Source organism: Rana temporaria, chromosome 7, assembly GCF_905171775.1.
Source record: "Rana temporaria chromosome 7, aRanTem1.1, whole genome shotgun sequence".
Classification (NCBI taxonomy): domain Eukaryota; kingdom Metazoa; phylum Chordata; class Amphibia; order Anura; family Ranidae; genus Rana; species Rana temporaria.
The window spans coordinates 156770772-156788832 of record NC_053495.1 but is presented as its reverse complement, the minus strand read 5'-3'; the positions used below and the strand labels follow the sequence as shown (position 1 = coordinate 156788832).

The window sequence follows — 18061 nt, the reverse complement described above, 5'->3', positions numbered from 1 at the left end:
ACCTTAGTTTACAGACTAACTTTACTAGAATACATTAAGCTTGTGTATTACAGGGGTATTTATATTTAAAAAGTGAAATTGTGGCCGTAACTCCGCTTTAACTTCTCTATAGACAGCCTGCCCATACATGGATTGAAACTCAGCCAAGTCCCTGCCAACATTCGATCTATGTATGGCTGACTTTGAGATTATTTTAACTTTTACATTTTTTATTGTTGTTTGCATATGTAAAATACAAAAAATAGTGCGCCAAGTTACATAGACTTAACATAGTACATACACAAGCATACATTTTACCCCTCCCCCTATCTTTGTGTCATTATATTTAAGTGAAAAAAGCCTCATAAATTCCAAATTATCTTCCCATATGTCCACCATCCCCCCCCCCCCCCCGCCCCTCCAACCCTCACCCACCCATCCTCCCTCCCATCACACCTTGAGCCGGTTTTTTAGGTTAATTTGCTTCATTAAATTAATTCTCTCCATAAAGGGGTGTCCAATAGCGGGTTAAGGTATTTATTAAATTTAAAAGACTTCCTCTTCTTATATAGAGCATCCCGTTATATCTAGCCAAGGTTTCCACATCCTCACAAATTTTCTATAGTTGCCCTGTTTAGTGAGTGTCACTCTCTCGCTCCAGATCATTGTGTTGGTAGTTTCAACCCAAGATTTGACAGTGGGTGGAGTCTGGGCCTGCCACCTCCACGCAATTAGCTTCCTTGCCTGGAAGAGGCATCTCAACACCACCTCAAGGGCTCCGCTTTAACTTCTCTATAGACAGCCTGCCCATACATGGATTGAAACTCAGCCAAGTCCCTGCCAACATTCGATCTATGTATGGCTGACTTTAGAGAGTGTGAATATCCCCAGCAGGGACACAGACAGCAATACAAATGTGACAGAGATTCTAACTCCTCACTACTCTCTCCAAAACTATAAAAAAAATGTTTTGGCTTTAGATGCTCCCTTGCACTTAACATTTTCATTTGAAGCCTCCGAAGTTTTGTCTTCAGATCCGTGTGCTGTAAAATATAGGGTATTTCCTGATCCTTTTGGTTATTGGCAACACATGGCTGATGGGGTGGAGCAGTTTAACATGAAAATGCTTCTTAAAGGCAATCCCAGACAGCATGTAAAAGTCAGATGGTTTTAACAAGCTTGCTGACCTCTTGTGCATGATTTGTACAGAAGCTTATTGCTCAAGCTCCTTACTTAATTTTGCTTAGTCACTTTGCTCCATTGAATAACCTGTTTTGATGATTGTCTAAATCAGGGGTCTCCAAACTTTCTAAACAAAGGGCCGGTTCACCGTCTTTCAGAATTTAGGAGGGCCGTATCGTGGCCAGTGGGAGTGGAAATTTTTCTTGCATTAGTAGGAGTAAACATCACCACATTTGGTATTAGGTTAGGAGGAATAGTGGCCTATCTTTGGTATCATAGGGAGTAATTGTGCTCCATTATTGGTGACCGTAGAAGAAATGGTGCCCCATTGTTGGTGTTAGAGGTCAGAATAGTGTCTCATATCAGTGGGAGGATTAGTGCCCCAAGGGCCGGATAAAGGCAAGGAAAGGGCCGCATCAGCCCCCCCCCACCCCCCCCCCCGGGCCGCAGTTTGGAGACCACTGGTCTAAATGATGCATGAAATCCCAAGTGTGTTCAAGGATCATAAAAACACTACAGACACCATATTTTGAATCTCTTTGTTCCTTCATGAAAGATCAGAAGATCATTCGACATGCACATCAATGTTCAGAGCATGCAGTGTGACTTCACCCATGGCAGGGAAGCCTTAACATTTCCAGTTTCACGACTTCCAGTTGTGTGCAGATAGTCTGTTTGAGATGTCCTCTGCAACCTGTTTTCTCTGCTGGTGGCTATGACTGCTGTAGTGAAAACTAAAAACCTTAATTTTTATTTCACCCAAAGATTTTTGTATGGTTGGAACCAAGAATACATTCACAAATTCTGACATTGCTACAGTGTAGAGAATGCTGTGATTTACTGTTTTGAGTGTGGGGTGGTCCAACGCTGTTTTCTGGCCTAGATTAACAAGGCCCAGGCCTAGGGCAGCACTTTGCGGTGGGGCAGCACAGAAAGAGTCCCCACCGGCTAGTGCTATTAGTGTAGCGCCAGTCTTATGGGGCGGTGCTTCTAATTTTGTCCTATCATCCTGGACCACAAACCTTCCTCACTGTGCTATGTATTTTCTGCAGCACCATTGGCATGGTTATATCTTATTAGTCCTCTCCATAAAATTATCAGAAATTTGTGCCTAAAGTAGAACAATAGGCAACACTTTTTTTTCATTTTGGATAGAGTAAGGTAAGGTTATAGCCCCGGTCAGTTTATTTTTTTCCATCCCTGTCCCATTGCAGAGATTTCCCTTCACATCCTGCCCATAGCCAAACAGGAAGTGAGAGGAAATCTATGCAAATTAAGGGACTCCATTGCCCCCCCCCCAGGCTCTCAGAACTAGTGTCCCCACTCAAAGTTTTCAGGGCAGGTCTTAAACAGCAAGGGGTGCGGCCTTGACAGGAATGAGTTGGTCATATTTAAATTAGGGGGTGCACGAGTTCAGCCAGGCCTAGGGCAACACAAAACCTAAATACACTACTGGGGTGGTAAGCCTTTTTCAACCAGATGCCCAGACACCCTGGGGTGTCTTAAGGTTTTTTCAGGGGTGCCTTGGCAAACTGCCTAGAAATTGCCCACAAATTGTATACAAGTCAGCGGGTATATCAAGCCTGCTTTTTGGTTACACAAAGTCACAGGTTTTCATTGTGCTTCTAGCTGCCGGCATCCAAACAACCATTGGTGTCATTGGTTGATAAGGAGGACAATGGGTGCCTCCACAGATTCCTTTTTTGACCTTCCCCTGCCCCTCTCCATCAGCACTGGGGTAACATTAGCTGAGTGAGCGAGATTTTTTTTTTTTTAAAAACACTGGTGCAGACTGTGTCTGTGGATTGAACCCTACATTTTGGAGTCATATTGTCACCCCGTAAGGTTGTGTTTTGGTCATAGGCTGCTCAAATCCACGGAGGGGCCATTCTGGGAGATGGTCCATTAACAGAAAATCACCAGTTTGCGGATGGTGAGAAGTGCCCTGTGACAGACCCAACCAGGACAGGGGCTTTTGTAGGGGACTTCAGGCTAGCCTTTTGCCTACTGACTATGGGCCCTGACATTGAAGGGGGTTGCAAGCATTTAGGAAGATGTCCTGTTATATAATTCAAGAGGACATTATTACATTTAACAGTCAAGGAAGCCATGGTGGTCTCTGCCAACTTGAAACTTAGCCATGATGGTCTCTGCCAACTTGAAACTTAGCCATGATGGTCTCTGCCAACTTGAAACTTAGCCATGATGGTCTCTGCCAACTTGAAACTTAGCCATGATGGTCTCTGCCAACTTGAAACTTAGCCATGATGGTCTCTGCCAACTTGAAACGTAGTAAGCAGATGTATGTGAAAAGAAAGCTGGTTAATGAGATTTAGACTGCTCTGGGTCTCCTTGAATGCTGTTGCCAGACAGTCTGGGATTCCTGATTAATCAAAGCATTGTCTAGGTGTGAATTCCCATTCACCTATTCTTTCTGTCTGTTGGCTAACATGACTAACTCTTGGAGGTTCCCATTATGGGATTAGCCCTGTGTCAGCTCTACCTCATTATGTAAACCAGGGGTCTCCAAACCCGGGCCCGCTTGTGCCTTTTCCCTGGCCCGCGGCTCTCCCAGACTTCTAGCATTGACGATCTGCTGCCTAGGGTTTAAAGCAGCAGATCGGCAGTATGACTGGCAGGTCCATCATACAAAGCCGCTCCCCAACACCCTCCCATGCTGCCACGCTGTGCTGAGGATTGGCTGCATGGGACCGCCTGTCCTAGCAAACAATGACGTCATCAGTGCAGCATCTCCAGGCGTCCCGCCCACTGTTTGTATTAGAGATCCTTCCACATGTAGCAGCGGACGGGGATGTCGAGAGGTGCAGGAGAGCTGCCTTGTGGCAAGAGGCAAATTGTACAGGTACAGGAGCCTCTGCTTGGGACAATGATGATTTGGACACTATGTGGGGAGACTGATCCTGGGGACACTGATGATTGTGACATTGCTGCTGGGGACTCTGATGGACCAGGGAGAAAGCCTCGCATTACTGTGTGGAGTTACAGACAGAAGAACAGGAAGTGAGGATTTCTCAGAAGAAATAAGGACATTAAAAAGCACCTGTCAGGTTTTTATTGCTGTCTGTGTCCCTGTTAGGGAGATTCATCATCTCTGTTTACCATTATCAATGAAAGTGAAAGTTAAAGAAAATTGCAAATTTTGTCCCCAAAACAGGAATAGTAGGAATATTTTCTAATGGGAATGGTAACCAGGGCTAGTCTCATGCAATCTAAGGCTGTGTTTTGTACAGACGTATTATATATATCAAATACTATATAATCATGGATTTTTTTAAACTTTATAACCCCATTTTGAATTGCAATTGTATTCAATTTTATACCGCCTTATGTCACATCTATCTATTACATCCTTGTTACTTTTGCTCAGGTTATGCTCTAATCACAACAATCCCAGCTGGTGCTTTTGAAATCTTAATCACAGAAAAAAGAAACACAGAAAACATACTAGGTGAGAAAGTATGGTTGGTATTTATGGATTCATTTAATTATAATCTGTTTTCCACAGGTCTGTATCTGTTTGTTTGCATAGTTCACTAAGCGTTCAATCAACGTAAACTTGAAGTTGCATTTTTTCAAATTGGAATGGGTAGGGAATGGTTAAAGTGATTCCAAAGGAAAAGATATACATAAAAAAATAAATAACAAGCATCTTATATTTACATGCTCTGTGTAATAGTTTTGCACAGAGCAGCTCCGATCCTCCTTTTCTCAGGTTCCCTGCCGGCACTCCTGGCTTCCTGCCCTGTAAACACAACAGAAAGTCATAGAAACGCTCTCTAAATTAAACAAATACTTCCTTAAAGTGATTGTAAAGTCTAATTTTAGCCTTGATCCCCCTCTTCTCGAGTTCCTGTTCGGCTCTCCCGGCCCCTTCCTCCTGTTGAGTGCCCCCACAGCAAGCAGCTTGCTATGGGGGCACCCGAGCTGAATCACAGCTTCCTGTGTCAATTCAGACAAGGAGCTGTGGCCCGGTCCACCCCCTTTCTCTCCTCATTGGCTGACTAACTTTGATTGACAGCAGTGGGAGCCAATGGCGCTGCTCTGCTGTCTCAGCCAATGAGGAGAGGGGTCCCGGGCAGCGTTTACAATCACTTTAAACAGTTTTCTCGAGAACAATGCCTGTCCCCTGCCAGCAGCTGCAAAGTGGGACCCTTGCTTCCTGTGGGGAATGACAATGCTGCCATCCAAAGGTGCCCCTGTGCTCATTCAGAGTGGGGGCACCCTAAAATAAGAGGAGTGTTAGGCCCCGTACACACGAGAGGATCCATCCGCTGGAATTGATCCGCGGACCGGCTCCAGCGGATAGATCCCCTGGTGTGTACAATCCAGCGGATCTGTTTCCGCGGATTTTTATGCCCTGGGATGGATTTCAAGCGGATAAAAATTTGAAGACATGCTTTAAAATCTATCCGCTGGAATCCATCCCAACGGATTGATCCACTGGTCTGTACAGACTCACCGGATCAATCAGTCCGAATGGATCCCCCGCATGCGTTGTAATGATTTGGCGCATGCGTGGAATTCCTTATATGACAGCGTCGCGCACGTCGCTGCGTCATCATCGCGGCGACGGCGCGACACATCATCGCGATGGGATTTCGGCGCGGATTTCGATCCTATGGTGAGTACACTCCATCGGATCCAAATCCGCGGAAATCCTCTAGAGGATTTATCCGCGGAAACGGTCCGGTGGACCGTATCCGCGGATAAATCCTCTCGTGTGTACTAGGCCTTACTGGTTAAATCATTAGGTGAAAAAAAAGCATAAATAAAGAAAACAAATGCAGCCACCACATCTAATGATTGGTAAGCAATTTATTAAACTTTTGGTATTGGGTGTAACACCGCTTTAAACTAAATGTTCAGTTTGTCCTTATTCTGTATTATAAATTTTTTGGTTACTTTTATCCTATTTTTTGTGTTTTTCCTCAGCTCTGGCAGACTCTGCAGGGAATTTTTACATCAACGGGAATATGATGATGGACAACCCTCAAAATTTCCGTGTTGCCGGGACGCTGGTGAAATATAGGCGGCCATCAAATGTACAGAGTGAGGGACTGGAATATCTGACTACTCCAGGGCCAACCAACCAGTCCCTCAGTGTCATGGTGTGTGTGTGAGACCCCAGCCCTTCTCTTTACCTTTAAAGGGGTTGTAAAGGTTTGTTTTTTATTTTCTAAATAGGTTCCTTTAAGCTAGTGCATTGTTGGTTCACTTACCTTTTCCTTCGACTTCCCTTCTAAATGTTTTTTTCTTTGTCTGAATTTCTCACTTCCTGTTTCTCCTCAGTAAGCTTGCCTTCATCATCCGAGCTGTTCTGGCTGGGGGTTAGTCAGCGTACTCGCCCTCTTCCTTGGGACTACATCCCTGCGGGGAGACACAGCGTCCCAAGGGAGGGGGCGAGCACGCTGACTAACCCCCAGCCAGAACAGCTCGGATGATGAAGGCAAGCTTACTGAGGAGAAACAGGAAGTGAGAAATTCAGACAAAGAAAAACAATTTTTAGAAGGGAAATCGAAGGAAAAGGTAAGTGAACCAACAATACACTAGCTTAAAGGAAAGTATTTAGAAAATAAAAAAACAAACCTTTACAACCCCTTTAAGAAACTTTTCAGATTCAGAAAATTCATATTTAAGGTGCACCTATGCCCAACCTTTGGACAATACACTATTTTAATATTTTTAACAGCAGTAGAAGAGCTTTACACACAGGCATATTGGAGCATATAATGTACAATACGACTGTATTTCGGCACCCAGGGAGCCACAGGTGTTATGTATGGCTGCCTTAACTGTTTGCCGACCGCCCACCGCTGTTTTACGGCGGCAGGTCGGCTCGGCTGCGCAAAATCACGTAATAGAACGTGATTTTGCTTTGCGGCCACTAGGGGCGATCACCGCCGGGCACCCGCGATCGCTCGAGACAGAGCGAGAACCGGGAGCTGTGTGTGTAAACACACAGCTCCCGCTTCTTTCAGGGGGAGAAATGACTGATCGTATGTTCGTACAAAGTATGAAGAGCGATCTGTCATTTCCCTAGTCAGTCCCACCCCCCCTTCAGTTAGAACACACTTTAGGGAACATAAATAACCCCTTGATCGCCCCCTAGTGTTAACCCCTTCCCTGCCAGTGACATTTTTACAGTAATCAATGCATTTTTATAGCACCGATCGCTATAAAAATGCCAATGGTCCCAAATGTGTCAAAAGTGTCCGATGTGTCCGCCAAGGTTGCAGTACCGATAAAAATCGCAGATCGCTGCCATTACTAATAAAAAAATAAATAATAAAAATGCCATAAATCTATCCCCTATTTTGTAGACGCTGTAACTTTTGCACAAACCAATCAATAAACGCTTATTGCGTTTTTTTTTTTCTTAAGAAAAATATGTAGAAAAATACTTATCGGCTAAACCGAGGAAAAAAAAATGTTTTAATATATATTTTAGGGGATATTTATTATAAAAAAGTTAAAAATATTCATTTTTATTACAAAATTGTCGCTTTATTTTTGTTTATAGAGCAAAAAATTTTAACTGCAGAGGTGATCAAATACCACCAAAAGAAAGCTCTATTTATGGAAAAAAAAGGACACCAATTTTGTTTGGGAGCCACATCGCACGACCGCGTAATTGTCAGTTAAAGCGACGCAGTGCCGAATCGCAAAAAGTGGCCCGGTCATTGACCAGCAAAATGTTTCGGGGGTGAAGTGGTTAACAAATAAACGACAGAATATGACTATAAGTGGGTGTATGCCCTGTAAACATGGTTACGCATTATGGCATACACCCCTGGACGCAGACTGTCTGTGTCCAGGGGTGTGAGTCCTTACAGGTACGCTCATTTACACTTTGCATATCCACGTTCAGAGCACACAAATGTGCATGAGCCTCTAACACAAGCCATCCCTGACCTCTCTAGCTCCATTTTAATGTAAATTTATTCATTCTCAAATATACTCGAAGATCCCAACATAGACTGTAATGCCCCGTACACACCATCACTGTATGTGATGAAAAAAAACGACATTTTCTGTGAAGTAAAAAATGACGTTTTTGAAACTTCAATTTTCAAAGACGAAGTTGCCTACACACCATCGTTTTTCTCACAATGTTCTAGCAAAGTGAGGTTACGTTCCACCACTTTTTCCATTGAAGCTTGCTTCATAAGTAGCTTCTGGGCATGCGCGGGTGAAAAAATGTCGTTTTAAACGACGTTTTTTTACTACACACGGTCAATTTCTGTGAAGTAAAAGTTGACGTTTTGAAAAACGACACATAAAATTGAAGCATGCTTCAATTTTTTTTGGTCGTTTTTTAGAAGACATAAAACGACGTTTTCCCCCACACACGGTCAATTAAAGTGACGTTTTTAAAAACGTCATTTTTTTTCATCACATAAAGTGATGGTGTGTACGCGGCATAAGGCCCCATTCACACTCGCTCCCACTCACAGATCCCGCTCCCAATTTTGTGTGGGTGATTTTCATGCGATTTCATGCATCAGGCAGCCCATTCACTTCATTGAGCTGCCCTATACACTACTGTCACACAAAAGAAGCTCCTGCTCCTATTTGGAGGACAAGCTTCACGCGATTTTTACATACTACAGCCCCAGAAGATTTACTCCCTTCCTGACCAGGCCATTTTTGCAATATAGTTCTGTGTTTCTTTAACTAACAGTTGCACGGTCGTGCAATACTACCCAAATAACATTTTGGTCCTTTTTTCCCACAGATAATGCTGTCTTTTGGTGGTAATTGATCACCTCTACGTTTTTGACAACAGCAATTTAGAAAAAAAATAATATTTTTTTTTTACTTTCTGCTATAAAACTAATCCAATAAAAAAATGTAAAGAAATCAAATTTCTTCATAAATTTGGGCCAATATGTATTCTGCTACATGTTTTTGGTAAAAAATCGCAATAAGCATTTATTTATTGGTTTGCGCAAAAGTTATAGGGCCAGATTCACAAAAGAGATACGAAGGTGTATCTACTGATACGCCGTCGTATCTCTGTTTCTAACTATGCGGCTGATTCATAGAATCAGTGACGCATAGATAGCCCTAAGATCCGGCATGTGTAATGGACTTACACTGTCGGATCTTAGGATGCAGTACCGCGGCCGCCGCTGGGGGCATTTCTCGTCGTAATCCAGCGTTGGGTATGCAAATTAGCACTTACGGAGATCCACAAAGCTTTTTCCCTTCGTTAAGTCGCCGTAAGTGTTAGTTTGCCGTCGCAAAGATAGGGTACCTTTTACAAAGTGTACCCGTCTTTCCCGCGTCGCTGTCAAAATTTTTTTTTAATTTTTTTTTCCCGCCGCATCTCTTTTTTACCCGTCGCGATTCACAAAACTCGGCGCAACGTAACTTCGCGCAAAGCACGTCGGGAAAATAGCGTCGGGAGCATGCGCATACCGGACGGATTTAAGTTACACCGCTGCAAATTTACAGGTAAGTGCTTTGTGGATCAGGCACTAACTTGTGTAATTTGCGGCGGTGTAACTTAAATCAGAAAAGTTACGTTGCGCCCGCTGGCTGTGAATCTGGCCCATAGTGTTTACAAAATAGGGGATAGTTTTATGGCATTTTTATTAAAAAATGGTTACTAGTAATGGCGGCGATCTGCGATTTTTATCAGTACTGCAACCTTATGGCGAACACATCGAACACTTTTGACACATTTTTGGGACCATTGGCATTTTTATAGCGATCAGTGCTATAAAAATGCATTGATTACTGTATTTATGGATTTTTTTTTACTGGTAATGGCTGTGATCAGCGACTTATAGCTGGACTGCAATATTGCGGTAGACAAGTTGGACACTAACTAACAACTTTGACACTTTTCTGGGGACCAGTGACACTAATAAAGTGATCAGTGCTAAACATATGCACTGTCACTGTACTAATGACACAGGCTGGGAAGGGGTTAACATCAGGGGCGATCAAAGGATTAACTGTGGGCCTAGTTGGTGTTCTACTGTAGTGAGTGAGGGAAGTGCTTGTACTAGTGGAAAGCATGGCTTCCTTTCAGACAGATTGCCGTTCTGCCTGTGTTCTGAACAATCAGCAGGTAAAATCACAGCGGGAGTGAGCTTCCGGCAGCACCCGCTGGCACCCAATACCTGTAAATGCCGGATCTTATACATATACGTGATCCTGCACACTGCGGCCACCCTCTAACAGTAAATGCGCTATAGGGCGGTCGGCAACTGGTTAAAGTCGCGTTTTGCAGCGATTGCGGCACAGTTTTTGTCACGCGACTAACGTGGAAAAAAACAAGTTTGGGATGCCATTTAGAATGAAGGCCTCCGAAATGCCCATTGCTTGTTTTGCAACGATTGCCATGTGATTTGGAATCGAGGATGGAATCTCAGAGATTCCGCCCACGATTCCAACTTGCGAAGTGTGAATGGAATGGAATGTTGGGTATCAGTTATTACTAAAAACATGGAAGCATCTGCTGGTTGTTTTTATTGGAGAACTGGCAAGTTTCAAGATCTGCCCGCCACAGATAAAAAAGCAAATATTTAATGCCTGTGCTGTGAACTTAGAAAATAAGTTTACTGCTTGTTCAGAATATGTACATACTTTAACCACTTAAGCCCCGGACAATTTTATTGCTAAAGGACCAGGCCACTTTTTGCGATTTGGCACTGCGTCACTTTAACTGACAATTGCGCGGTCGTGTGACGTGGCTCCCAAACAAAATTGGTGTCCTTTTTTTCCCACAAATAGAGCTTTCTTTTGGTGGTATTTGATCACCTCTGCAGTTTTATAAACAAAATAGTGCGACAATTTTGAAAAAAAAAACAATATTTTCTCTCTTTGCTATAATAAATATCCCTCAAAAATATATAAAAAAACATTTTTTTACCTCAGTTTAGGTCTATATGTATTCTTCCACATATTTTTGGTAAAAAAAAAACGCAATAAGCATTTATTGATTGTTATAGCATCTACAAAATAGGTGATAGTTTTATGGCATTTTTATAAAAAAAATTGTTTTACTAGTAATGGCGCCGATTAGCAATTTTTATCGAGACTGCGACATTATGGCGGACACATCGGACACTTTTGACACTATTTTGGGACCATTGTCATTTATACAGGGAACAGTGCTATAAAAATGCACTGATTACTGTGAAAATTTCACTGGCAGTGAAGGAGTTAACCTGTAGGGGGCGCTGTAGGGGTTAAGTGTGACCTGATGTGTGATTCTTACTGTGTGGGGGTGTGGCTTGGCGTGTGACATCACTGATCATCGTTCCCTATGACAGGGAACAGACGATCAGTGACAGTCTCAATAGGAAGCACGGGGAGAGGTTTGTTTACACTTACCTCTCCCCGTTCTTCAGCTCTGTGACTCGATCGCGGGACACTAGGACAGAAAGTATAGGTGACACCCTATCATATTCTGACCCTGACAAACAGTGTGACACTAGGACAGAAAGTATAGTTGACACCTTATCACATTCTGACCCTGACAAACAGTGTGACACTAGGACAGAAAGTATAGGTGACACCCTATCATATTCTGACCCTGACAAACAGTGTGACACTAAGGCCCCGTACACACGACCGAACATGTCAGCTGAAACGGGTCCACAGACCTGTTTCAGCGGACAGATCCGACTGTGTGTACAGCCTAGCAGACAGGTTTCCAGCAGACAAAAGTTTTAAAGCAGGCTTTAAAACTTGTCGGCTGGAAACCCGTCCGTCCGACATGTCCGCTGCTTAGTACACCTAACCAGCGGACAGAAATCTCCCGCATGCGTCGAATGGATTCGACGCATGCTTGGAAGTATTTTATTTCCTGGTTTGCAGACGTGGCGGCGTCAACGTCACCGCCACGTCACCGCGCTGTCTGTCCGCGGGGATTTCGGTTTGATGGTGTGTACAGCCATCAGACCGAAATCTCCGAGCGGACATGTCCGATGAAAACGGTCCGCGGACCGTTTTCATCGGACATGTCCCCTCATCTGTACGGGGCCTAAGACAGAAAGTATAGGTGACACCTTATCACATTCTGACCCTGACAAACAGTGTGACACTAGGACAGAAAGTATAGGTGACACCCTATCATATTCTGACCCTAACAAACAGTGTGACACTAGGACAGAAAGTATAGGTGACACCTTATCACATTCTGACCCTGACAAACAGTGTGACACTAGGACAGAAAGTATAGGTGACACCCTATCATAGTCTGACCCTGACAAACAGTGTGACACTAGGACAGAAAGTATAGGTGACACCCTATCATAGTCTGACCCTGACAAACAGTGTGACACTAGGACAGAAAGTATAGGGAAATCTGCCCAATGGCAGCAATTAAAACCTGGAAAGGGTTCTAGCCCTTTCTCACTCTGTCCAAATGAAAACACTAATTTGTGTTGGAGTTGGGCTATTTAGTTAACAAATCTGTGCCCAACATGGGTGATGTTCCATGTATTTATTGCAGAGCTTTCCTATTATTTTGCAATTTATTTAAATATTATATTATAACATATATGTATCTTATTTAATGTGTTCTTCTGTATTTAGTACTACAACTTTAATGGAAAGATTCCCCACATAACCTATGAATACACAGTACCTCATGTGTCAGAAGTACCCCTTCCTCTACATTCTGAACCAGTACAACAGGCTGCTCTTCCTCCAAGCAACGTACAAAGTGCGACCCAGAGAGGGTCTGATAAAAGCTTACCGGATACACCTGACACATGGAACTGGGGAAACACTCAAGAGTCAGAAGGCTCATTTATACCTCGGGCAAGTAAAGAACAAAGCATAGTAGAAGACGACCAAACAGAAGGTAACCCTATTAGCTGTGGTCATGGTTTCTAATCTTTATGTTATATATATATGACCTTTTTGTATTGTTTTCATGATTTGGCCCATCCCTTGCTGCACACACATATCTGTTCTTCATCACCTCTTCTGGTTTTCTAAAGCTAATGCTTTGTTCACACGATTGGTTTTCCCGGCGGTAAAAAGTCCACCGGTAAAACCGAGAACCTGCTAGGTAGCTTTTTCCCCCTACACACGGCCGGGTTCCCCGGCAGGAAAACTGCCATGAGAGCTTTGGTTGGGAAACCCGGCCGTGTGTATGTTCCACCGCAGGTTATCTTGTTTACCGTTATCATTGAAAGTGAAAGTAAAAAAAAAAATCACATTTTGGGTTGTACGAGAAAAGTAATAAGGGGGAAATCTTCCAATGGGGACACTAGTTCTGGTGACCTGGTAGTCCCCAAGGAATTCCCTTAAAGTGGAGTTCCAGCTTTAAAAAAAAAAAAAATGTTTTAAAGTCAGCAGCTACAAACACTGTAGCTGCTGACTTTTAATAAGCACACTTACCTGTCCAGATTGCCCGCGATGTCAGCTGCCCGAGGCCGATCCGTCAATTGTGGCAGGTCCGAAAGCCGCCATCCTCACTAAGGGAAACAGGCAGTGGAACCTTGTGGCTTCACTGCCTGTTTCCTGCTGCGCATGCTTGAGTCGCACTGCGCTTTGCGAATGGGCGGTGTGTCCTGTGTGTCCCAGAATACAGCACACCCCCATTTCCCAGGAGGCAGCTCAAAGAGGAGAACACAGAACATCACCGCAGACGAGGAAGTGGCAGATTAGGACGATCTGCCTAGTAACAGCCATTTCTGGTAAGTATAAAAAATATATATATATTTTTTTTTTTCAAATTTTTTGGAGGCTTTTGGCCAATTTTTTTTTTAGGGTGGACCTCCGCTTTAATTTGCAGAGATTTCCTCCCACTTCCTGTTTGGCTATGGGACAGGAAGTGAAGGGAATTCACCACAATGGCACATAGATGTCCAAAAAAAATTTGACAGGGGTTATAACCAACCTTTCTCTATCTGAATTGAAAATAAAGGTTTTGCCTATCGTTCTACTTTAAATAATTTTAACTAAACAAATTATTCCCTCACTAGCTTGATGCATTAGCAGTGAGCGCTATATAAACTGAAAATAGTATTGGCTACAAACATTATACAGTGCTGTGTTCCTGCAGAGGAGCGGAGACTTCCCGTCCCATTCCCAGCACAAATCCGAGATGGGCTGAGTGATTTTCAGCCATTCAGTGGAAGCTTTGTATTTTCTGAATGCCTACAAGGCTTCCTCTGTTTGGCTGAGGTGGAGAGGGTGACGTCATCTGCCAGCCCCTCCACCTCAGCCAGCCAGTCAGTCAGAGGAAGCCTTGTATTTATTTAGAAAATACAAAGCTTTCTCTGAATGGCTGTGCAACGCTCAGCCCAACTTGTCCGTGAAGAGGACGGGAAGTCTATGTCTCGCTGTCAGAACACAGCATGGTATACTTTGTGTAGCTGATTCTATATACAGTTTTCACAGCACTGACGGCAAGCACGCCCATTAGTGAAGGAAAAAATTGGCTTGGATCAGCTTGGTCCAAATAAATTGTAATGCCATGGGCTCCAACAACAAAAGCCAGAGGATTGGATGAGGGGTTGGCAGCATCAAAACTTTAATTCTATTTGATAGTTTTACCTTTTAGCTCTTCGGATACACCTACAGGTAAGGTAAATCAAAATATGCTTATCTTACATTTACTCATGGGCAGTTTTTACGTTCCTCCATTGTCTGGGCCTGACCCAGGACATTCTAGTTGGAAATACCTGGAACAGCTTTAGTAGAAGTCTCCCAGCTGTGTCCTTGTAACATAACTATACTACTTCATCTGGCTTCTTACAATTTCGGAGCAACAGCTGGACTTTCATCATGAGCTATTTGTATCCTGTAGTTATCTTAGTGCTGACCTTGGCTTACCAGCTTTGAATATGGCCCTATGGCATGGAAAATTAGATGTTTTCCACAGGACCAACATGACAGACAGGGATCTAATGTTTCAGAAAAAGATGTCAGCTCTCTCAATGCAGGTTTCTTTCATGTTGGAATATTTTTATCACTAGCTTGATTGATTTATAGATATTATCATTTTGTCCTGTTGCATCATTTTCTGTAGTAAAGTCTGTTACAGCATTATAGTCAATATGAAGAGACGATAATAAAAATAGATGGTATTAGTAAGGAAAACTGGCCACTATTAGGCTGGGATTACCTATTATTGCAGCTCTTACACTTAACAACAAAGTAGAGGGAGTGTATTATTTTGTAGCTGTCCAGGAAGTGCCATCTGATGGTTTCTAGGAATAGTATGGTGCACTCACATTTCACACTGGCGGTATGTATTAGCATTGACAGCTGGACTTCTAAAGATACTGTACGAATATAGTCTATGTCCTGTGGCGGAATTCTAATTTTATTTCACCAAGTGCCTCTGACACTCCATCAATTCCAGTAGTGATGACAACTGAGCGAGAGTAAAGAAGATGTAAAAATGCAAACTGTTCAAAATGTTTTTAGTGTAGCACTACCCCCGGAGGAGCTTCTGATTGTTTTTGGGTATACGCTCGGTGACTAACCCCTTAAAGTGGCTCAAAACCCTCCCGTGACACACCTGGTAATATGAGAGTTGTGGACCCCAGTAGCTTGTGAGGAAATACAATATCCCATTACACAGCAACAGATTATGCAAATAAAAGGGGTTACCTTAAATGGAGGGATCCTGCAGTGCGAAAAGATAGGCTGCACACAGACTTCAAGATAACCAAATCAATGCTTTATTTAAAGAAGAACAAAGAACATGAGCAAAACAGTAACACTCTATTCGCAGATTCCTGCAGTATCAGCAACAATATTAAGGCTTTAGCGAAAGCTAGGCTGCAACGTCAAATAGACCTGTGTGAGCACACAGCAAGGGGGACTCCTTCAACAAAACATATACATTGAAACACCCTCTTGCCAAACCTCACCCAGCTCTTGGCCTCTCTACAATACAATATAAAATAGAACTGATTAAAGTAGTAGAACTGATTGCTCGGTCAACGAGCAATGCAACGAATATAGTGAAAATATACAACTCCTAAATAGATAACCCTTGGGTATTATAGCTATAGCTAATTAGGGTGGCCTGGCATCCCAGGCCAAACTTTAATACAGTCCCCTGCTAACAGTTTGTGCACTTGTTCGTTAGCATGCCGTGGCGTGCAAAGAACAACTTATAATCCAAAAGGGTAATAGTAAACTGTTAAAAGTTTCCTGGATAGTCAAACCATGAAGATGGATGTCAACGATCCGCCCTTCTGCAAGACAAACAGTACTTTCAGGCAAGTGCCCGTCTCACCCAACCGGTCCAGACCCTGGCCCTCTACGGCACACCGTCCGGTCGGTCAGCAGTCTCCGGTCCTCAGACAGGTCGCCAGGTTACTGGGATCTCGTCCGATGGCCCTGGCAGAAACTCCGTCTCTCCGTCTCAAAGCCGCTCCGCCCAGGTGTATGTGGGCCTCAACTGCGGCCTACTCCCAGTGGAGGTACCCCTGACAGTGTCCTCCTGGGTTGAAGAGGCGGTCCCAAGAGAGCGCGCCAAACACGTCCTCTCCCTTAAATTACCTCCTTCAGCAGGCGGTACGGAAAGTAAAGCATCTTGGGGTGGGACAGCTGCTCTCTGGGTAATGTAGTTCATTACAGGCCAGGGCAAATGGAGTCTCTTCTCCTCCTGAACTCAATCCCCCAACATTCACACTGTGGTACCATAATTAAATGTAAACAACAGGTGGCTCCAACTCATCTCGGCCACAGGAGGGAGCTGAGATCCTTCACAATCAGCAATGGTAGTCTTTTGTATCAAATCAGAAAGGACGATACCCTGCTACATTAGTTTTTGTCAAAAATTGTAATGGTGTGATTTTAGAATATTGCTGTGCCCATCCCAAACAGTTTTATGTATACAAAGATAAAATAGTGGGTGGCAGGGACTTTTTAGGGCACCATAAACATTTACACAGACCACGAGTTGTTGTACCACAGATATGCCACCAAAAACAACAAATAAATCCAAAACATAATAAGTATAGTGCCAATATTACTAATGAGGAACGTAGCATATTGCTAATGAAGACCGTAGCATGCCCACTTGCCCAATATGCTTCAAGACTTGCTCTTCCTCAGAGGCAATCTGACGGACAAAGTGGAGTAGTGGATAAACAATGCCAGTGTTAGCTTTGTTGATGAAAATATTTTCATCATCATTTTCTGTAGATGCATGTTTTCAGTGAAGAAAACTAGACGAAAATCAATTTGAATTTTCGTTGATTAATGAAAACTATGATGAAAATGAATGCGAATTTTTATTAACAAACAAAAACAGAACGAAAATGTGAGGGAGGGATTTTTTCTTTTATAGTAAGGGGAAAGAGAGGTGCCAGAAGGATGAGAAGACATCCGTGATAGGCGGAACACCGAACAGAGGCTCTGCTGGGAAACCAAGTGTTCTGCCTATCACGGAACACCACAAGGAGGAGGCATGTCTTTTGAATAATGGATGCCCGAGGTCTGGTACCGGCGTATAAGATGACCCCCGGGTTTTGAGGTACGTTTTTAAGCCCAAAAGGTTGTCTTATACGCCGGAAAATATGGTAAATAATGCATTACAGGTACTCTTCATTTAACGACTTACCTGTTTAACGACCACCCAGACTTAAGATCAGCTCAACCCACCCAAATGATGCACTATACATAATTGTATTGTACAGTACAGAATTGTCATTTGTGTTCTGTAGTTATGTCAATTAAAACAACGTTATTGAGCTTGAGTTTTGTGTTAATTTTGTTAATTTTTGCAGTGGTGGACGGACCTCCACTTTAAGAATGCTTAAAATATTGATTATTTGTGACTACTCATTGACAATGTCACATTCTATAGCCCTTGTACACACAATCAGATTTTCTGACGGGAATTGTGTGATGACAGGCTGTTGGCGGAAAATCCGACCGTTTGTAT

The 18061-nt window shown here is 43.2% G+C and overlaps 1 protein-coding gene across 1 annotated transcript in view; it reads left to right on the top strand.

Annotated features, from left to right (window-relative positions):
* LOC120945800 (ADAMTS-like protein 2) overlaps window positions 1–18061 on the top strand; it is a 108511-nt gene that overhangs the window by 61155 nt on the left and 29295 nt on the right. The window contains exons 7-9 of the mRNA XM_040360211.1: window positions 4550–4630; window positions 6115–6290; window positions 12736–13006. Coding sequence (XP_040216145.1) covers window positions 4550–4630; window positions 6115–6290; window positions 12736–13006 — 528 coding nt within the window. The remainder of the gene's footprint in view (window positions 1–4549; window positions 4631–6114; window positions 6291–12735; window positions 13007–18061) is intronic.